Below are 22,814 nucleotides of genomic sequence, written 5' to 3'. Positions count from 1 at the left end.
CAAAATCATATGTAGTGGGAAATCATAAGTTTCTTTTAGCTTTATCCTTTCTTAGTAATTTGTCTTTTACATTTTGTAGTATAATCCTATATGTGTGATTTCTCTTCAGCTCTGAAGAAATGAAATAACACTGGATGACACACAATTTGTCTCTGAAATGAAAATAGTGAATCTTTACTAATTTCAATATGCTGAACACAAAAATGACGATGAAATCTGTTGATTGGCTCTAGTTTTGTGTTGCATACATAGGTGGCATAGCGCATTGCATAGATAGGTGTTGGGAAAGAAGTGGACATTTGCCAGTACTAAGAACATAAGAACATCGGAAGAGCCCTGCCGGATCAAGCCAAAGGCCCATCTAGTCCAGCTTCCTGTATCTCATAGTGGCTCACCAAATGCTTCAGGAAGCACACAGGGCAAGACACAATAAGAAAACTCATTGCAAGAAGAGCTAGTAGCATCTGCAATGGTGACAACCTCATATAACCATAACATAACTTCCTCCCTTTCTCAAAAGGAACAGAACTGATGTTGTCTGGAGCTTCCAACTAGTGGTTTACTACAGGAACTGTTGTTGCATAAAACAGTCTTGTTTGGGGTTGGAGCAGATACAGGGCGCAATCCTACCCTGTGCTGGAACAGGTAAACCAAGAGACTTGTACTGTAGTCAGCGCGGGATAGGGGCCCAACATGGCTCAGCCAGAGGCAAGGAGAAACTTTTCCCCTTACCTCCAGGTAAGGTGCCTTTGCCCCGATGGGTCTCCTCGGACTTGCACCACCTTCTGAGGTGGTGCAAGTCCAAGAAGAGTGGAGTGGCTTCATGCTGCTCCAAACTCCCTGGGAACGAGGCTTGGGATCCAGCATAAGTGCTGGATCCCAGCCCCATCTCCTGCTCCCCCACGCCCACCCCAGGGCCATCCCACCACTCGCCATCCGCTGCCCAGGAATGCTTCCTCCCCGCCTCCTCCCCGCACACCCCAGAGCCTTGTGTTGGGAAGCTGGTGCAGAGGCTTGGGTCAGCCTCCACAGGTCAGCGCACCTCTGATCGCTGGCCTGACTTTATCCTGAGGAGGCGCAAATGTGCCTAACGGCACGTTTGCATTCCTCCTGGGCTGGCGCAAGGGACTTGCACCAGCCCATGGGCACCACAGGATTGTGCCCACAGTGTTTCTCTCCTTTAAAGGAGGACATGATTGTATAAAATTATGCATAGGATAGAGAGAGTGGATAGGTAAGAGCTATTTTTCCCTTGTTTTTTTATAGTCCTAGAACTAGTGATCATGATAATGGCAGGGGATTTAGGACAAGAGAGAGAGAGAGAGAGAGAGAGAGAGAGAGAGAGAGAGAGAGAGAGTCCTTCATGCAGCCAAAAACTATTCTATGGAATTTCTTGTGGTTGTATTTTCTTTCTTAGGCTTCATAAACAAGTTTTCTTCTACAATATCCAAGGAGGAGGTGATTATCCTACAGTTATCAAACTACCCATAATTATTTCTCCTTCTTCTCCTAGTACCAAGGGAATCCCAGTCACTCCTTGCAAAACTACAAGCAAACACACCAGATATTTAATATCCCCCTGTGCCACTCACAGACAGAAACAGAATTTCTGGCAATTTGAGGACAAATATTCTCTACTGTACAGTTGTCTGGGCTTTGAATCAGCTGAGACAGCAGCCATACAAAATGGGCTGCACTGGCAAGGAGAGAGAGGAGGAATAGTTGAACAATATGATGATTTTGCAGCAAATAGTAGCATTCGTGTTGTTGGTACTCATCCTCCTGCCTCAGGTGATGTGCGAGGTTCCTGTTGCTAAATGCACTATCAGTGAACCTCTTCCTATTCTTCACGAGTCTTACCAGGCCGGAGACCTGATCATTGCTGCCATCCTTTCTCAGATCTTCATATTTTCAAACGCAATGAACTTCAAAAAACATCCATCTCAAGACCTAATTGATGAGCTTGTGTAAGGACTTCATTTTTAAAAACCATCACGTCTGCTAGTAGAAAGGTCTTCAGTGTGTATTTTCACTGTGCAAGAGGTGTGTGGCAAACAGTTCATAGTTCTCATGTGTTTCTATATGCCTGTATTATAGTTCTCATGTGAACTATAAATAAGTTCAGTAAAATTTATTCATTCATACAAGTGACACCTCTAATGTATTCATTTATGTAAATTTATTCAAATATTAAATGTAAATTCTTTTTTTCCCTGGTTTTTGACACAGTGTCAGAGGGATGATGTGGACCTCCTGCCAAAATGTTTGCCTGCCCCTGTTATATATTAATGGAATTGGTAGATAGCATTTTTAATTTTATTTGGTAAGACTATTGCCACTTGTATCTTTCATCTCTTCAGCTCTCTGGGTCCCTTTCAGGGAGAAGGGCGGGATACAAATAAAGTTGTTTATTATTATTATTATTATTATTATTATTATTATTATTATTATTAATCTTCTGCTTTGGGCTGTAGGTACTGTATGCACAGTCTTGAGATTCCAGAAGTAATATATAAAAGGTAATGGTCTGGTATTGCTTCAGTTATAAATTCTTAGGGTTCTCCCCTCCCCCCACGGGTATTGGTTCTGAGAGGTTCAACAACATACATTGAAACATCTGCTGTTAATGGTTTACTCCTTCACTAAATTGTGTCAGGTCTAGTGTAGATAAGAACATAAGAAGTGCCCTGCTGGGTCAGGCCAAGTGCCCATCTAGTCCAGCTCCCTGTATCTCACAATGACCCACCAGATGCCCAGGGAGTACTCAAGACAACAAGATATCTGTGTCCTGTTGCTATCCCCTCTGCATGCGACATTCAAAGATAGACTATCTCTAATACCCAGAGACTACATATAGTAAAATGGCTTGTAAACTGTAATCAATTTTTCCTCCAGAAATCTGTCCAATCCCCTTTTAAAGGCATCTAGGCTAGATGCCATCAACACAACCTGTGGCAAGGAGTTCCACAGATTAATTATTTTCTGGGCAAAGAAGCATTTCCTTTTGTTTGTTCTAACTCTCCCAACACTCCATTTTAGAGGATGCCCACTGGATCCGGTGTTACACAAGAGGGAAAAGTGTAATCCATTACAACTCCAGCATCCCATGTCAACAGTAGATTTATTTTCTCTGTGATGGAGTACAGTCTTGATTACGATGAATCTTAAAGTTTGACTGGGATGTGTTATGAAGTGTATAATTTGGTACAAAATGCAGTGCTCATTGTAGGTTCCTGACTCAGAACTATCAGCACGTTTTGGCCTTGGGATTTGGCGTGAAGGAGATCAATGAAAATCCACAGATCTTACCCAATATCACGCTGGGCTTCCACATCTATAACAGCTATTTTAGTGAAAGCAGGACATACCTTGCGTCAATGGAACTTCTTTCCAGGATGGGTAAATTTGCCGATAACCACAACAGATTCATCCCCAATTACATGTGCAATGTCAAGAATAGTATAGTAGCAGTCATTGGGGGACCCAACTCTTATATCAGTCTCCACATGGCAACCATCCTGTCCATATACAAGATTCCACAGGTACAATTGGTGCATGATGCATGTCGTTTAATGAGCCACCATTTGTTTTCTTGCTTTGCGTTTTGTGATATTGCCATTGAAAATGTTGGGTCTAAAAGAAAAGGCCATTCATAACTCCTTGAAATTTAATCTTCTGCTGCAGCTTCTCAGGATGAAGGAAAATTGAGACACCCATTCAAAAATGGAGACACTACCTCCAACTCCATTCATCTCCAGTGAAGGTGGACTGTCAAGGGACATTAAGAAACAGTCTTTGATGAACTCACTCTACAGAAGCCTCTACAGGTTGTGCCTTGTTGTTCATTGGGGTTCCGTTCTGGAACCCTCAGTGGATTAAAAAAAATGGATACCAAATCAGTGGAAAAACAGATTTAAAGACACACTTCTGGGTTTCTTTCTCCTCCACTATTGCTCCAGAATGCATTGATATAGATGCTATACTGCATCTGGTCACTAAATGGGGTGAATAATAGAATCTTGCGGAATGAAATTATATTATTTTACAGCACGAAGGTAGGAAACTGGATTTTGGTGCTTTTTCATTATTACAATGCATTTAATGGTGAATCTCGGTATCAGTGGTGAGTCAAATCAGTGGATATCAAATCAGTGGATAACAAGGCATGACCTGTATGCTACTCTATGGGAATTTTCATTATATATAACTGGGTCTCAGAACCCTTGTGTTTCCCCAGTTGCCCCTTTGATGTTCAACTCCTGTCACTGCTTGTAAACTATTTAGGTGATCCCGCAAGGATCCCAAAACTCTCCACTACCCAAGAACCTCTGTGCCTGCCAGCGCTTGGAAAAGTTTTGGACCATTCTCTTTTCTCCCAATCTTTCTCCCTTCTTCCCTGTGCTCTCCCCCCAGGTGCAACTGTAAACCACAGCTCCTGCACCAGGTGAGCTTCCTCTCAAGGAATCTTCCCCTGGAAAAGCAATCTCAGTTCCCTTTGCCTTGTTCCCTTCCCGGGAATTAGCTAACACTCAGTAACCCTGTTTGCCATTAGGGTTGGCATTGTAAGTTATATATGTGCAAATGTTTTATGATGGCTGTCCTCAGTTAACTGGGCGAGAACATCACTCAGACAAGTAAAGATATACAAAGAGCTAACTTTAAGATTGTCTTTTTCATGCTACTCTTTCATTTCTGCTACCTTTAGCTGGTATATGGTGCTGCTCCAGTGATAAATAATAAAGCCCATGGTGCGTTCCTCCATCAGATGTTCCCAAGTGAGATTCATCAACGTAGGGGGATTCTCCAGCTACTGTTGCATTTTGCATGGACCTGGATCGGAGTGATTTCTCAGAGTGACAGCAATATGGAAAACTTTATCGAGAATGTGCACCCATTTTTTTCCCAGAACGGAATCTGCTTTGACTTTATAGAACGATTCCCAAAGCAAACATCTTCCAGCCACATTACAGAAATGGTGGGAGAGGGATTTAAAACAGTTGACGTTATTCTACGAAGCACTGCCAGTGTAATAGTTATATATGGTGAAGTTCAAACCATGATGACACTGAGAATTATGGACCACTTTGCAGAATTTGAGGGTATACCATTAAAGACCAAGGCTAAGGTCTGGATTATGACAGCCCAGATTGAATTCACATCATTTCCCTTTCAAAGAGGTTGGGACTTAGATTTCCTCCATGGTATGCTATCTTTTGCAATGCACTCGGAAGACCTCTTTGAATTCCAGAAATATCTTCAGAACAGGAATCCTCTCTCAGAAGAAAAAGATGGATTTATTCAGGAATTCTGGGAACAGGCATTTTGTTGTTCATTCCTCAGTTCTGGGGTGGAAGTGGTGGACGGGAAAGTCTGCACAGGGGAGGAGAAGGTTGTGACTCTTCCTAGTTCGGTGTTTGAAATGCACCTGACTGGACACAGCTACAGCATCTTCAGTGCTATCTATGCTGTGGCACATACTTTGAATACCATGAATTCATTCCAGTTAAGACAAAGAGCAACAAAAAATGGGAATGGACAGAAATTTCTGCATCCACAACCCTGGCAGGTAATGTCAGAGGTAGTAGAATACCCAACATTTTGGGGTGCTTTTTTACTACTACTATTATTGTTAATACTAGTGGTTCTCAAACTTTTAGCACCAGAACCCACTTTTTAGAATGAGGATCCGTTGTGACCCGCAGGAAGTGATGTCATGACCCAAAGTGACATCATCAAGGAGGGAAATTTTTAACAATCCTAGGTTGCAACCCTACCCAAACTTACCCAGGAGTAAGTCCCATTTACTATCATTGCTAAAAGCATATACAGAGTAGCCTGTTAAAAGTACAGATCTGTGACATTTCCCCAAATGCAGTCACATACCATGGGAGCATCAAGTCTACTATATTAAAAATAAAATACTGAAATGAATGGGGACTCACCCGAAATTGGCTCATGACCCACCTAGTGGGTCCCTACCCACAGTTTGAGAAACACTGTTTTATAATATTAAAATAATTCTAGGGACCCTCGAACCCAAGTTTGAAGGATATCACATTGTTGGATGTTTGCATCTTTGCCTAAAATCTGAGGAATTATTTTGTTTTCCAAAACAGGTTCACAACTTTCTGAGAAATGTCTCGTTTAACAGCAGCACTGGAGAAAACCTTTTCTTTGATTCAAATGGGGAATTAGTTGCTGGATTTGATATTGTCAACTGGGTCACATTTCCAAACCAGTCCTTCCATCGAGTCAAAGTTGGAAGCATAGATCCACTGGCTCCCCCAGGCAATGAGTTCAGCATCCATGAAGATGTCATTGTATGGCCAAAGAGGTTCAACGAGGTGGGGCAGTGGGCACTTGATTGATTGATTGATTGATTGATTGATTGATTGATTGATTGATTATTTCACATCTCAATGTTGTATACAACATTGGTTGCTTGTTGTATGGTTGCTTGTAACCAACAAGTGTATGGTTGCTTTGGAGATCAGTGAATTAGTGGTGGAGGAGAAGGTCCCTTTGCAAACCTAATAGCAGAGCAACTGTACCACTTTGCCAATCTTCACTGCAACTATGACGACCAGCTAACTAATTAAAAATAAATTGAGGAATCTTGAGTCTTTGTTGTAATAAATATTTTTTGCCAGGTTCTCTCTGTAAAAGATTGCTATGATGCCATGCCAACATTAGACAATGTCTTAATTGTAGATTAACTGGTAACACATGTGAGCCTCCATATCCACAGAGGTCTACATGCATTACTAGCTAACCTACAATTAAGAAATTGTCTAATACTGGTGGAGGAGTGGCTCAAATGTAGGTCCCCATGGACTCATGTGGAGCCAGACTTGGCCCCATTTGAGCCCTCTGGTGGTAAATGGAGCTGTGATCCGTTCGCCACCGGAGGGCTTTCTGAAGCCAGCAGTGTGCATCCATCTGCTACCTCTGCAGGCTTCAGAATGGCCTTTTCTGTGAAAATAAAAGCAACTTCCAGTTTCCCAAGGGAAATAGGAAGTGATTTTTTTTTTTTATGCCAAATAAGGCATTCTGAGACCCAGGGAAGCCCTCCAGGTCCTTATATGATCTTCCCGGAGGGCTCAGGTGGGACCTATCATGGATTTAATTATCTGCTAAATTCAGCATCCTTGGGAGGGCAGTCTGAGAGCCCTCGTGGATACTGATGCCCCACCTGTCTAGAGAGTCCCAAATATTCCCCAATATCCTTGAATGTTGAAATAGTCTGTACTATCCTTTATGGACAGGCCTGCCCCATTTCTCTCTGCAATGGTAATTGCAGTCCTGGTTATAGTAGGATGAAGAAGGAAGGGAAGCCATTTTGCTGCTATGATTGCCTTCCTTGTCCGGAAGGGAAGGTTTCCAATCAGAAAGGTAAGCAATGTTTCATTCACTGTTTATCAACAGTATTAGCTATAATCCGGTATGTACTGTACCCAGTGCTTTTGTTGTTAAAAAAAAAAAAAAAAAAAAAGGTGCAGGAACTCACTTGTTAATCTTTTATTTATTTATTCTTAAACCATTTTTTATTGGAGAAATAAGTAATAAGATACAACTAGACACATACACACACACACACACACACACACACACACACGTCCATCCCGTGTGAGCTCCCTAATAGCAAAAGCACTCCTGCCACAGCTGAACTGAAACATAAAGGGATGGGAAAGACCTGGCAGGGATCAGATCTACCCCCATCACCCATTGGGAGTGTCTGCCTTGGACCTTTCAGGCTCTCAGTTTCTTGTGCTGAGATAGGGAGGGCTCCAAATACAGGATCCCCCCAATAGTCTTTGATGATTATGTGCATGCATGTATCTCCTACATGACTCTTCAGGGAGGAGGGTTCAGAACACCTGCCCTGGCTGGTAACTGCTGCTGTAGCTCCTGGAGTGAGCCCCCTGCTGGAGGCTATGGGTTAAGTCCTACCTAGGGCTTAAAAAAAAAAAAGGCCCAAAAAAAGCCTGCCTGGGACTGAACTTTGAGGAGTTTTGTAGCCTCAACCGGTCCCCCCTTTTGGCAACTGGCAACCAACCTTTATATTTTGCAGCCATGGAGCACCTCCCCACCTAAAAAAAGGAAAGAAAAAGATTTCTTCCTCATAGGGATTTGAACCTCCGCAGCCCAGTGCTTTAGCAATTGAGCCATAGGAGCTCTTAGATGCAAAGTGTTTGGAACTAATACTTAAGGCACTGATGGCCACCAGCTGGGCTCAAGCCCTTATATATTAGTTCTGAGCACTTTCACTATAGACTTTCCTATAGCCCAATGGAGAGAGTGATGGGCTGTGGAGCACGAAGTCGGAGGTTTGAATCACTCCCTAGCCGGAAATGCAAAAAAAAAAAAGGTGGACTGGTGGTGCAAAAAAAAAGGTGGAGCATGAGGTCAAAAGTTCAAATCCCTCCCTCAGCAGAAAAAAAAAGATGCTGGAATGCTGTTCTGGTGCATTCTATTACAGAAAAAGCCCTTACTGTACCACATCTGGGATGGTGGATATCACTAAGAAGACATTGTTTGATATAGATACTGATGTGTTTTTGTGCATGGAATTCCATTTGACTAAAACAAATTAACAGCTCGAGCCTACCCATTATTTATGATACCAGAACTCACTTTCTGCTGTCCATATGCCTGTCTCTGAGTCCAACCCAGGTAATTGCTTGGAGTGGGGAGGGAGAAGGGCAGAGTTGATTAAGGGGCAGGATGGGGTGGATCCTGGTGGCAGCAAGTTGTGCCAGGATCCTGTCCCCAATTTCCCAGCCCACCGTCTCTCCTTGGACTTATACCAGTTACACAGCTGACATGGGACTGAAGAGAGGCCAAAAGGCCCACACATAGGTAAATTAAAAAGTGTGCTATTTTTTTAGGCCTTCTGGGGGCCCCCCATAGCATGCAGCACACACTTGCATGGTCACATGTTATGGATTAGCGGGGGATAGGAGTGGGCTGCCAATATTATAAAGTATGTAGAACTAAAGGTAGCTATACCCAGTGGTGTAGCTGTCAATTTTAAAATGCAGGAGCTTGGACTGACCTGGCAGCCATGTGCTCCATGCACCATCGCAGGGCCTTTTAAAACAGTGGAAAAATGTCTTGCTATCATAAATTGGGGGACATAATTGGACTGTTATTCTCCATAGCAGTGGTTCCCAAACTGGTGGGTCACGGCCCACCAGGGGAACCGGAAGAGGGAAATGGCCCAGAAATCAGCAGCAACATGATCAGGACGATCAGGGTGCTACCAAGGAGAGAGAGGAGGTTTTGAAAATTACCTGGAGTTTAGCTTTGCCTCTCTGGAGGGTCTAGGGAGCCTGGGATCCTCTCTGCAGCCCCCCAACACCTTCCAGGTTTTTTTTTTGTTTGTTTGTTTGTATCAGGACTTTGAAACTGTCAGGAGGGCTGCAGAGCGGGTTGCAGGCTCCCAAGACCCTCCAGAGAGTCATAGCAACCTCCAGGTAGTTACAAAACCCCCTCCCTCCCCAGCAGTAGCACAATTGTCCCGATCGTGTTGCAGCCCTATTCCCCTCCCCTTTCCCTCCCCCTCAATTATTTACAGGGTTTCCCAAAGTCCAAGTAGGACTTTAAGAACCACTGCTTTATAGTGCTATAAAACTTTTTGGCCTTTGTGCTACATCAGACCACCATGGGAACTGCTCTGTTGTCACACCTGTCCTGAAACAGACAACCCAATCCTAAGCCTCCTGGCATCCATGGCTCCAGCATCGCCAAAATGGCGACTGCCAGATCCTGCAGATGCCGGGATACCAACGGAGGTCCCCAACACAGAATGTTGATACCACGTTTCCAATTTGACTAGAAACTTGTGGGAAAAGATTATGCACCAGAACTGCTCCAGAAATGGCCCTGATCTATTTGGTAAATATTTGTCTCTATTCATATTTTTCTGGGGAAGGTGCTCCACCATCATGATGGTATTGATGCTTTCAGCATCAAATTGGATGGCACTTCCTGGTCTGAACTGGCAACAATGTGAGACCTGATGTCCATTCTCATGGCATGGGCATACTATGGTTTCTCTCTTTTTATCTGGGGAGATGTTGCCTATTTTCTGTCAATGCAGAATGCAGAGAGTTCATTTGAACTGCTTCTTCAACTGCACCAATTAAAGTATTCAAGAAGCTTCAAGACTTTCCCTGCCTGGTCAATAAGGGAACTGGTCCAAATTTCATCATTTGGGAATGGCTGAGATGAGAAAGCATTCTCCAAAGAGGCCTGTTGTCTTTTAAGATTTTAAACTGGCAGCCTTCATTCAGGATTTTGAAATATTCAAGCTTGATTACTAGAATTCAGTGTACATAAGACATCCAGGTGGAAAATCATGTTTTCTTTTTCAGACATGGACGACTGCTTTCAATGTGCCGAAAATGATTATCCAAACAAGGACCAAGATTTATGCCTTCCAAAAGTGGTGACCTTCTTATCCTACGAAGAACCTTTGGGGATTGGTTTGGCCACATGTGCTCTTTCCTTTTGCTGTATCACAGCTTGGGTGCTTGGGATCTTCATTAGACACCAGGACACTCCCATCGTCAAAGCCAACAACCGGAATGTCACCTACATCCTTCTCGTCTCGCTCCTGCTCTGTTTCCTTTGTGCCTTTTTATTCATAGGAAGACCTGAACGCTTGTCATGCCTTTTTCGACAAACTGCTTTTGGCATCATCTCCTCTGTGTCAGTGTCTTCCGTGCTGGCCAAGACCATCACCGTGGTTCTAGCTTTCATGGCCATCAAGCCAGGGTCAAGAATGAGGAAATGGGTGGGCAACAGACTGGCCTATTCCATTGTTCTTTCCTGCTCCCTTATTCAAGCCATTATTTGTACTGTGTGGCTGGCAACATTCCCCCCATTCCCAGATTTTGTTATGAGATCAATGACTGGAGAAATTGTACTTCAATGTAATGAAAGTTCAGCCCTCATGTTTTACTCTGTTCTAGGTTTTCTCGGCTTCCTGGCCACCATCAGCTTCACTGTGGCTTTCTTAGCCAGAAAGTTACCTGGCAGTTTTAATGAAGCCAAGTTTATCACCTTCAGCATGCTGGTCTTTTGCAGTGTGTGGCTGTCCTTTGTGCCAACCTACTTGAGCACCAAAGGAAAATACATGGTGACTTTGGAGATCTTCTCCATATTGGCCTCCAGTGTAGGTTTACTGGGCTGCATCTTTTTCCCCAAATGCTACATTATTGTGATGAGGCCTGATCTGAACAAAAAAGAACTACTAATACATAGAAATAACCCAAAACTTTAAGGCTGTGCTGCAGTTAGTGCTCCAGTCCTTCTGAGGGCCTGCACTGGTAGAACTCATATTCCAATGGGGCCTGGAAAGCGCAGGTCCAAATCCACCTGTTGCAGCTGCTGGGGTTTACCTCAGGGTAAGGGGTGGTCCTTTGTTGCAATATAACTGAGCACAAGAGGGAACTACATGGTCACTGTGGGTATCTTCTTCATCTTGTATTCCAGTGCTGGATTGCTGCTTTGCATCTTTTTCCCCCCAAATGCTACGCTGTTGTGGTGAGGCCTGAGTTGAACCAAATGGTGCAGTTAGCCCACTGAAGTTGATTTGCCCTGAACCACCTAAACATAACCATCAGTAAGTCAGGACTGACTCTTTTGATTTCAGTGACACTTTCAACACAATCCTTTGCCTGTCTATTCGCAAACAAGTCCCATTGTGTTCAATTGAACTTACTCTTAGGAAAGTGTATAGAACTGCAGCCTTTCAGTTCAATTCTAAGCCGCCCTTATGCAATTGGAGCTAGCATTGTTGCTGTGTAAGGTACTTTAGGGGGGTTGCAAATGTAACCTGCTGTCGGGATCAGGTTGCGCTGATCTGGTATGGCAGTGGCATACCAGAAGAACTGTCACGTTCCCTGGTGCTGAGTCAGAGCTTGGGGCAAGAGAGAGGTGGGGAGGAGCAGAATGAGACAGGGAATGGGAGGAACAGGGAGGAGATGGGGAGTGGAATGAGGGCTAGAAGGGGGGATATAGGAGGCAGTGCCACCTATTTAGGGCCTAATCCTGATCTCTACATACTGGCTTACTGCCGGTGCACACTGTCACAAATGTGCTGTAAGGCACTTTTGCGAGCCTTCATGTGAGCCTACACTGGGGCCAGCTCCAGCATTGGGATCAGCTCCAGCGCTGAGCCCATGGTCCACCTCCCAGTGCTCTATGGAAATTGCCAGGCAGTGGAGAGGTAAGATGGGGCAGAGGGAGGTGAGGAGGAGGCACTCCAGGGAAAGGAGAGAGGGGGTAAGGCACAGTGGGAGAGGGAGCAGGGCGGGAGGGGGGGTGGGACTGGCGGAGCTCAGCTCTGCCTGATCCAGCGCCCCGTGTCGGGCCTCACGGTCTGGCACGAGGCATGTCGATTCTGCATGAGCTAAATAGCAGCCTCAGCTAAATAGCCTCCCCCCCATTGCAGGACTACTTTCCTTACTCGGGGGAGGGGGAGGAATATTCTCTTCCCCCAAGTAGCCGCCAGTGGGCTGCCTGGCTCAGTCAGGATGCCGTGGCAGCCACTTCTGGCACCGTGGCAGCCCCACATCCCAGGCAGCTCCGGATTGTGCTCTTCGTTAGGACTGGTCTGTCTTTGGCTAAGACCCAGTGCGAAGAAAGCTACAGTCAGTTCTCTTTATGTGCGCATTCACTATCACTTGTCACCTATCTCTGGTTATCTGTGACTTTGTTCCCATTATCCACAAATACTGCGTGAGCCTTGGAGTGGGGGGAGGGGCTTGTTGTAGCTGCAAGCGGAAGGAGCTACAAGTAGCTACAAGGAGTTACAAGTGGAAGGAGAGAGGTCGCGGGAGGAGAAGGCGACGAGATGGAGGCCTTCTTGTGAGCAGAATGGGGAGAGGTCTTTACAGTATATGGCCCTGCACCTAAGGGAGCCCTGCTCTATGGTAATCTACTCCAGTCTTGTCAGATACACCCAACAATACATTGCAACTTGCATTTTATAGAAAACAGCAACAATTTCAATTTTCTTCTAAATTCCTAAAAGGTCAGTAGTGTTTTTTGTTTGTTTTGTTTTGTTTTAATACAAGCATATCCACAGATCCAATATTTGCAGATTCAGTTATATGCTGTTCTTTGCCCCCCTGCCCCCTGTGGTGCCCCTGTGTCCTTTTTCTCCCCCCCACCCCCCCGCATCCATAAGCAGGCAGACTAAAGGGACACAGGTAGAACATTAAAAAAAGCAAGAAGCTTCTGGCTGTATCATTCATGCTGCCTACCTGCTTGTCTTTCTATATAAATATTGGCAAAATGAGGGGGGGCACCCCAGGTGCCAGGCTGGAAAGAGATGTCACATGAAGCCTAGCTAAGATGGCAGTGGTGGCGGCGGGAGAAGCAGTCCCAGCATGACTGTAGAGGCTATCTCCTCCTCCGGTTCTGGTGGCTTTGTTCTGATCATGCTGCTGCCCTATACCTTATCCATTGGAGGCTGTCAACAGCTGTGAAGTCTCTCCAGCTGGCAATGACACCAAGTATGGTGTCAAAAATTGCCTGCCTTGTTTCGTGAAGGGCCCAATGAGGCAAAGGACATCTCACCCCCAATTCTGTGACACATTCCCCCATTTCCAGATCTTGATATGTACCCTATGATTCAAGACATTGTCCTGTAATTTAATTAAGCTTCTAATTTCATGTTTTACTGTGTCTTGGACAGTCAAGATAGTGTATCCTGTCTGTTAGCAGATTCACTGGGACTTTTCTTGCCCCGATATCTCAAAAAAAGTTTTGTTTCTTGAAGCCTAATTGTTTTTTTTTTCAGGTGTCCTTTATTTGCAAGGGGAATTTACAAGCTTGTTACAAGCCAAGAGGAATCAGCAGAGACGTGGCAAACATGTTTTCTTGATCAGTGTCACAGTTAACCAGAATTCTGCACAGGGAATTTTCTCCCCTGTAATTATCAAATTAACTGGGATCATTTTGGCTGCCACTTCTCCTTCAGGTCCTTAGGGGATTCCAGATACTGCTAGCAAAAATGAACTGAAGGCTGCTGTTAATATCTTCTCTGAAATTCAGGACTACAGGGAGCGATAGAATGGTTTCCAGGACTTTTGTTTCTTGAAGCCTAATTATTTTTTTTTTCAGGTGTCCTTTATTTGCAAGGGGAATTTACAAGCTTGTTACAAGCCAAGAGGAATCAGCAGAGACGTGGCAAACATGTTTTCTTGATCAGTGTCACAGTTAACCAGAATTCTGCACAGGGAATTTTCTCCCCTGTAATTATCAAATTAACTGGGATCATTTTGGCTGCCACTTCTCCTTCAGGTCCTTAGGGGATTCCAGATGCTTCTAGCAAAAATGAACTGAAGGCTACTGTTAATATCTTCTCTGAAATTCAGGACTACAGGGAGAGATAGAATGGTTTCCAGGACTTTAATGTTCTGGGTTTCAGATCAGATGAAGGGGTGACCACTCAGATCAGGCTGTGATGTTCAGCCACAACCCCATTACAACGTGGCAAATGAAGTGGTGTCCAGGTGGAAAATTTTCCTGCAAGATTGTGCTATTAGCACTGTTGCCTCAGGTTGCCTGCAATGTTGCTATTGTCAAATGCGCCATCAGAGAGCCTCTTTCTATTCGCTATACATATTATCAATCAGGGGACCTCATCATTGCTGGAATTATGACTCAGATCTACATATTTTCCAGTCCAATGACCTTTGAAACGCTTCCCTCTGATGACCTCTTGGACAGCCCTGTGTAAGTAATTGCAACAATGACAACATACTCACACACATACACACTATAGCCACCCAAATGGCATCCTTTACAGGATGGTGCATGGCAAGCACCAATAATTATCCTTTTACCAGAAAGTGTGCAACCCTGCTGTTCTACTCTGCAAATTACTTTCAGATAGTGCTTACTCAGGCATCCTAAATCTCTTTCTGTAATGAGTAAATCATTATTAACATGATGCAGTATGATAGATAGAAATAATAATAATAATAATAATAATAATAATAATAATAATAATAATAATAATAATAATAATAATAATAATCAGTGCTTTTTTGTAAATAAAAAGGTGCAGGAACTCACAACTTGTTAATCTTTTATTTATTTATTTATAAACCATTTTTTATTGGAGAAATAAAATATTTTTTATGTGCTTTCCCCCTAAAGATGAACTTACTTCTGAGTAGACATGCATAGGATTGGGCTGTCAATCTCCACATCTCCTTTCCCCTAGCTATTTTTTCTACACATGGGGAAAAATACTGTACAGGTGCACTTGTAGCGTGTAGTATTTAGTGTGGCACTACTTCGAGGAGAGGAAGGCATGAATGGATTCCGAAAAATGGCTTACATGAGTTCCATGTAATAAAATTACTCTAAGCAACTGTGGGAGTAAGAACAAAAGAGGAATTCTTACACAAGGAGGGTCCTTAGGTGCACATAGAAAAAGCTACATTTGCAAACAAGCGATTAAATATGGTTTAATTCAGGTATCTGTGTCTTTGGGAAGGCGCTTGGCATGCAATTGTATGTTCTCTGCTGCCCTGAGCAGCTGCTGTGCATTGCTGGAGAGGAGCTGCAAATGCTGGCTGGCAGAGGGCATGCTTGTGGGGGAAGGACGAGGAGGATCTCCAGCAAGGCTGGACAGCACATTGTACACATGCAGAATCCCTTTTCACCTGCCCTTAGCATGTGAAAACGGGTGCAGATATATATCTCTGCCAGAATTAAGAAACCAATCCTAGGTATGTCTACTCTGAAGTAAGTCTCATTCTAGTCAATGGAGCTTACTCCCAGGAAAGTGCCTAGGATTGCAGCCTAAGAGCCCAATCCTATGCATGTCTACTCAGAAGTCCACTTTAGTGAATGGGGCTTACTGTGGATAGGACGGCAGCCTCAGGACCCAATCCCGTGCCTGTCTACTCAGAAGTCAGTCCCATTAGAGGCAGTGGGGCTTCCTCCCAGGAAAGTGTGGAGAGGACTGCAGCCTCAGAGCCCCTCCTGTGCCTGTCTACTCAGAAGTCAGTCCCACTAGAGGCAGTAGGGCTTCCTCCCAGGAAAGTGTGGAGAGGACTGCAGCCTCAGAGGCCTTCCTCTGCCTGTCTACTCAGGCTGCAAGGCTATGACACTTTCCTGGGAGTAAGCCCCATTGAACACAATGGAACTTACTTCTGAGCAGACATGCTTGGGCTCTCAGGCTGAAAGGCTATGCACCCTTTCCCAGGAGCAAGCCCCATTGAGCACAATGAGACATACTTCTGAGTAGACACACCTAGGCTCGTGCTGCAGATTGGCATGGGGCTATACCAGCCAGCTTTCTTCCCCTCCTCCTCCGCCAAGCCAGTACCTGGGCATTCTGTGGGTGCCGCAGCCCGTCTCCCTGGCTGGCTGTCCACCCTCCTCCTCAGCATTGGTGCGTGCCCCCCCCGCACCCTCCACCGGCTTGGAAGCTGCGCTGGGAAGCAGAACGCGGGGGGAGGGGAGGCAGGCTGGGCTCAGGCGAGAGCTTGGAGATGGGGCAGGAGGGGGTCATTGTGCGGTCAGACAGGGGCCAGGTGCCCGCCCACACTGCACCCCCCAGCACCCACCCAGCAAATGCCTCTATTTTGCTCCCCCCTCCTGGAATGCCTCCAAAGGGGAGGGGCCCCTGCAAAAAGGTGCTGGAACTCCATCCCCCCATGTTCCATTAGAAAAAAGCCCTGATGATGATGATGATGATGATGATGATGATGATGATGATGATGATGATAATAATAATAATAATAATAATAATAACAATAATAAAAATAACAACAACAACAACAACAACAACAACAACAACAACAACTTTATTTTTACCCCACCTTTCTCCCCAAAGGGACTCAAGGCGGCTTACAACAGGTTAAAACAGATTACAAACATAATTTAAAAACAGATAAAAGCATATTAACACATATCATAAAAACAGTAGTCAGATAAAAAGTAGTCAGGTAGAAAGAGCATAGAGCAGCAAATCATAAAAGAATCAGGCCTGTAACCAAGTATTTAAAAATATTAAAATATGTTGAAAAGATGTTAAAAAGGCTGAGAACTCAGAAGGCTTGTTTAAACAAAAGGGTCTTCAGGCCTCTCCGAAAAGTCTCAAGAGAGGGAGCCATTCTCAAGTCAAGGGGAAGGGAATTCCATAACATTGGTGCCACTACTGAGAAGGCCCTATTTCTTGCTGCCGCCCCACGTACCTCCCTAGGCGGCAGCACTTGTAAAAAGGCTTTCTCTGATGACCTAAGAGGATAAGCCAGATTGTATGGGAGTAGGCGATCTCTAAGTACAAGTTCTTATACCTACGCTTTGATTCACTGTCACTGGAACATGAGACTGATGTACTACAAGAGTTGCCTTGAGACCCCAGACATACTTCTCCGGGAGTAGATCCTAGTTTACTTCTGAGTAGACATGCATAGGATTAAGCTGTTGATCTTCAAGCCAAGATTTTGGAATTTATCTTCCTTTTCTTAGTCCCCCCCCCATCAGTGTTTTGCATGACCAGTTTTTTGAAAGGTACTGTAAATTGGATACAATAGGACAGCCAACTGTCACATATCCTGTAGAATCGTTTAATATTTCATTTTTTTACCAATAAGTTCATCTGTGTTTCGGTTATATATTTAATATTAATTAAATATAAAATATATAACCAAATTGTATAATAATTAAATTTGGACTACTAACAATATTCTTCCATTTCTGCTTTCAGTTGATCTGTTTTTAATGTTCTGTTAGTGGGAAAAATAGATGACATCCATGTTTCCTCGGATAAGTTTTGCATATGGGGCTTTAAGAAAATAAGAACAGCCCCACTGGATCAGGCCATAGGCCCATCTAGTCCAGCTTCCTATATCTCACAGCGGCCCACCAAATGCCCCAGGGAGCACACCTGATAACAAGAGACCTGCATCCTGTTGCCCTTCCTTGCATCTGACATAGCCCATTTCTAAAATCAGGAGGTTGCACATACACATCATGGCTTGTAAACCGTAATGGATTTTTCCTCCAGAAACTTGTCCAATCCCCTTTTAAAAGCATCCAGGCTGGATGCCGTCACCACATCCTGTGGCAAGGAGTTCCACAGACCAACCACATGCTGAGTAAAGAAATATTTTCTTTTCTCTGTCCTAACTCTCCCAACACTCAATTTTAGTGGATGTCCCCTGGTTCTGGTGTTATGTGAGAGTGTAAAGAGCATCTCTCTATCCACTCTGTCCATCCCCTGCATAATTTTGTATGTCTCAATCATGTCCCCCCTCAGGCGCCTCTTTTCTAGGCTGAAGAGGCCCAAACGCCGTAGCCTTTCCTCATAAGGAAGGTGCCCCAGCCCAGCAATCATCTTAGTTGCCCTCTTTTGCACCTTTTCCATTTCCACTATATCCTTTTTGAGATGCAGCGACCAGAACTGGACACACTACTCCAGGTGTGGCCTTACCATCGATTTGTACAACTGCATTATAATATTAGCCGTTTTTTTCTCAATTCCCTTTTTAATTATCGCTAGCAAGGAATTGGCTTTCTTCACTACCACTGCACATTGGGTTGATGCTTTCATCGAGCTTTTTTGCCCCAGTGTTCATGACTTTATACTTACTTACATTGAAACGCATCTGCCATTTTGCTTCCCATTCTGCCAGTTTGGAGAGATCCTTCTGGAGCTCCTCACAATCACTTCTGGTCTTCACAACTCGGAAAAGTTTGGTATCATCTGCAAACTTAGCCACCTCACTGCTCAATCCTGTCTCCAGGTCATTTATGAAGAGGTTGAAAAGCACTGGTCCCAGGACAGATCCTTGGGGCACACCGCTTTTCACCTCTCTCCATTGTGAAAACTGCCCATTGACACCCACACTCTGTTTCCTGGTCTTCAACCAGGTCTCAATCCAAGAGAGGACCTGCCCTTTAATTCCCTGACTGTGGAGTTTTTTCAGTAGCCTTTGGTGAGGGACTGTGTCGAACACCTTCTGCAAGTCCAGATATACAATGTCCACGGGTTCTCCTGCATCCACATGCCTGTTGACCTTTTCAAAGAATTCTAAAAGGTTTGTGAGGCAAGACTTACCCTTACAGAAGCCATGCTGACTCTCCCTCAGCAAGGCCTGTTCGTCTATGTGTTTTGAGATTCTATCTTTGATGAGGCATTCCACCATCTTACCCGGTATAGATGTTAGGCTGACCGGTCTATAGTTTCCCAGTCCCCCCTCTTTCCCTTTTTAAAGATCGGCGTGACATTTGCTATCCTCCAATCCTCTGGCACCGTGAGCGTTTTGAGGGACAAGTTGCATATTTTCGTCAAGAGATCAGCAACTTCATTCTTCAATTCCTTAATAACTCTTGGGTGGATGCCATCAGGGCCCGGCGACTTATTGATCTTTAATTGATCTTTAATTGACTTATTGATCTTTGGAGTTCATATTCCATTTTTCTTTTATGCTGATCCCATGTAAGGAGAAAAAATCCAAAGGTACTCGTATCTTGGCACGTAGTGACCTGGACAGTATCTCTCACAAGCCACAGTCAAAATGTATTTTGTGAGGCAGTGGTTAGTCAAGAGTGGCTCCAAATCCAGGCAAAATAGATATTGTTCCTTCACTCCTGGCCCTGGGTGTCTCACAACAGGCAAGGTGGCTTTAATGTAGCTGTGAAGCATACTGTGCTATCAACATAGAGGGAATGGAATGAATCAATGAGAAGGAGAGGCTGAATTCCATAATTGCTAACCCCCTTTGCCCCCTTATTCTGAGCTTCTGGGGACATCAGTGGGCTCTGATCGAGCTGAAGACTTTGCAGTGTTCCTTCTTTTGGACACAGCATTCCTTCTTTAGAAGGGGAAAGGCACATCACTAACATAGACGTCCATTCTGCAAACATGCCATTCTTGTGTGTGTCTCTCTGTGTGTGCGTGCCTCCACTATTCCTCCCTGTGTGTGACAACAGAACATCCACCTCACATTTCATCAGTGGATCTGCTGTCTCACTGATGAAATAGCTTGGGATTTGAACATTGGGTCTTATGAATTGTATTCTTAGTTTTCAAAGTATGCCATGACTTTGGATAACCCATGGATAACTGCCATGAGTTTTGATCATACATATTAAAAACGCATTCCCCAATTCAGGCACGTTAAGGAAGCCAATAACAGTAAATCTATATGCGTTTGAATGGTGTGCATGTACCTCTGCTAACCTTGTTGAAGAGCCAGGAACTGAGTTTATGTTCAGAGAAATCAAATGTGCACTGGTTTGTAGGACACTGTTGCCTCATCTGGACTGTGGATATGCAAAATTATTTTATTGCACTATTTTAATATCTATGAAATTGAAATGTAATGAATGTGTTAATCTGAAGAGAACACACTTTGGTGCAATGCAATTTTTCATTGCAGGTTCCTGATACAGAACTACCAGCACGTTGTGGCCCTGGTATTTGCTGTAAAGGAGATCAATGAAAATTCCTGGATATTACCTAACATCACTCTTGGCTTCCACATCTATAACAGCTATTTCTTGGAAAGCTGGACTTACCTTGCATCAATGCAACTTCTCTCCAGGCGGAGTAGATTCTTCCCTAACTACAAGTGTGATGCTGTTGAGAACATACCCGTAACGGTGATTGGGGGACCCAACTCCGACCTATTTCTTCATGTGGCAACCATCCTGTGTATCTTAAAGATGCCACAAGTAAGACATGTGAATGACATGTGAGGATTGAAGAAGTCATTAACACTTTTCTTTATTTTTTTTTTTAATTTGGAGCATGAAAAAGTTGTGATTGCAAAAAAGAGGAATAATTCAAATGCTGCTTAAAGGTTAAATCCTAGTCAAAAAGACATCCCTCTTAGTTTATTTGGGGCCCAATGCTAACCAACTTTCCAGCACTGATGCAGCCATGCCAATGTGGGGAGGGGGGAAAATCACAGAGACCTCCTCAAGGTAAAAGAATGTTGTTCCCTGAACTTGGGGTTCCATTGCGGCTGCATCAGTACTGGAAAGTTGGATAGTATTGGACCCTTGGTTTATCTGCTATTTGAATGGAAAATTAGCATAGTAATTCCTTTACCCATTTGTACAGCAGAGATATATAGATGGAGGATATTTTTATATTATCTTAGAGCACCTTAATGTACTGTTCCAAGTAACTTCCCACCTGTTTTGATAACCTGCTGGGAAATTCCTTTTTAATGCTAACACAGGAAGGACTCTTCTAACACAGGATAAAAATCTCTCCCCCGCCCCGCCCCCGGTATGGTCTCCTCTCCTAACCACCCATGGTTACCATATACTAAAAACTTTAGCTATGGGAGTGATCGTACCACCTGATATTAGAGCGAACCAACAAAACAAACTTTATTTACAGAAATAACGAACATATTGCTTCATTCACTAGATGCTCCACTTCTTAGAAGGCTACTTGAATATCATCATCTCTCAAGAATGACTAGATCCTAGCACTAGTTCAATTGCTTTAGTGATTATCGCTTCCTCTATCCACCCTATGCACACATTGAAAAGCTTCCCTGGAAAGCTGACTGGTTTCATACTTCAGGCAAATTCAGAACTTTGGAAGATCCCATCTGAACTCTCCTTCAGACCCTCACTCCAGGGTCCTCAGGACTCTTGCTGAACCATTTGAAGAGTCCATTGAGCAGTCAGCTCCTGGCTTTTTGTTCAGGAGAGGCTTCAGGGAATGCTTCCTTAAGGTCCCTGAATTCCATCAGTTATCAGCCACAAGTCCCCCTCCCAGGGCCTCTGGGAGGAATTTTATCAGGGGGTACAAAGTTTCTTTTGGGCCCCTTTGCAAAGGGAGAGGGATGAAACAGAGCAAGGGAGAGTGGTGACGGGTGAGCAAAATGGGGGCAGGGAGGGGTGAAACAGGGTGGGGGGATGGTGGAGACAGCTGGAAAAGTCTTTGGAGCCAGTTCTACCCACCCACATGGCATTGGCAGCAAGATACAGTAATATGGAAACCAAAAACACTTCTAAGTCTCTCTAAAATCTTTTAAATATAGGAAATCATGCAGAAAATTAGCATCATCATATCTAGGCTCACACTAGAATGGAAAGTGCGTACCAAAATGTGCTTCTGCAGCAGCTGTGGCCCCACAGCTGTGTCCCTGAGCTCCTATACACCCCTTCATGGCAAGTGGATCCACATGCTAAAGAGCTGCTGTAGCAGGCCAGTTTCCTCCCAGATTTGACACTGTGTTAAGGAATGTCATGTAAGCATTCCTTGGCCCAACATGTATGGCTTGCCAGTAGCTGCTGCCCACCCACATGGTAGTGTCCACATCATCCCGTGCGGGCAACGTCTAAGTAGATAGGAAACGGTAAGATCCCAGGAAATTTCTGGGCCCTCTCTTTTGGCTCCTGGGCCTCCCTTTTGACCCTGGGCCTGGGTACAAATTACCCCCTTTACCCCCACTCTTCTAGGCCCTGCCTCCTCCACATCTCTGTATCTTCTGCCTCTTTTTTTCCACCAGTTTTGCCTCTCAAATCCCAGCAACAACCATAATCATCCAATCCCTATCTCACAGGTTGGATGCTGCCCCCTTTTCCCCCTCTATCATTGTCCTTCAACATGACTGACCATTATTCCATATTTGAATGTCAACAAGGATTCTTGGAAAGAATTTTGAATAACCAATTGGAAGTGATAGCTTGTTGAGCAATCAGGGTCATAGGTTTAAAGTGCCTTCTGGACCATCTAGATAGCTCTAGAACACTCAATCCTCAACAGTTCTGTCGTCTTTGAATAGCTGAGATATTATACCGCAGCGGAC

General features: G+C 44.2%; 1 protein-coding gene across 1 annotated transcript; it reads left to right on the top strand.

Moving 5' to 3' along the window:
• Nucleotides 1-693: 693 nt before the first annotated feature.
• LOC136653746 (vomeronasal type-2 receptor 26-like) lies at nucleotides 694-11,287 on the top strand. The gene is made up of 6 exons (XM_066630625.1): nucleotides 694-738; nucleotides 1,792-1,967; nucleotides 5,341-5,566; nucleotides 6,117-6,344; nucleotides 7,266-7,392; nucleotides 10,377-11,287. Exons 1-6 carry the CDS (start codon nucleotides 694-696, stop codon nucleotides 11,285-11,287), a joined length of 1,713 nt encoding a protein of 570 aa, XP_066486722.1.
• Nucleotides 11,288-22,814: the final 11,527 nt, after the last annotated feature.

The sequence above is a fragment of the Tiliqua scincoides genome, chromosome 5 (genome assembly GCF_035046505.1).
Source record: "Tiliqua scincoides isolate rTilSci1 chromosome 5, rTilSci1.hap2, whole genome shotgun sequence".
NCBI lineage: Eukaryota > Metazoa > Chordata > Lepidosauria > Squamata > Scincidae > Tiliqua > Tiliqua scincoides.
The sequence above is the reverse complement of the archived record's forward strand: the minus strand, read 5'-3'. Positions and strand labels throughout refer to the sequence as shown.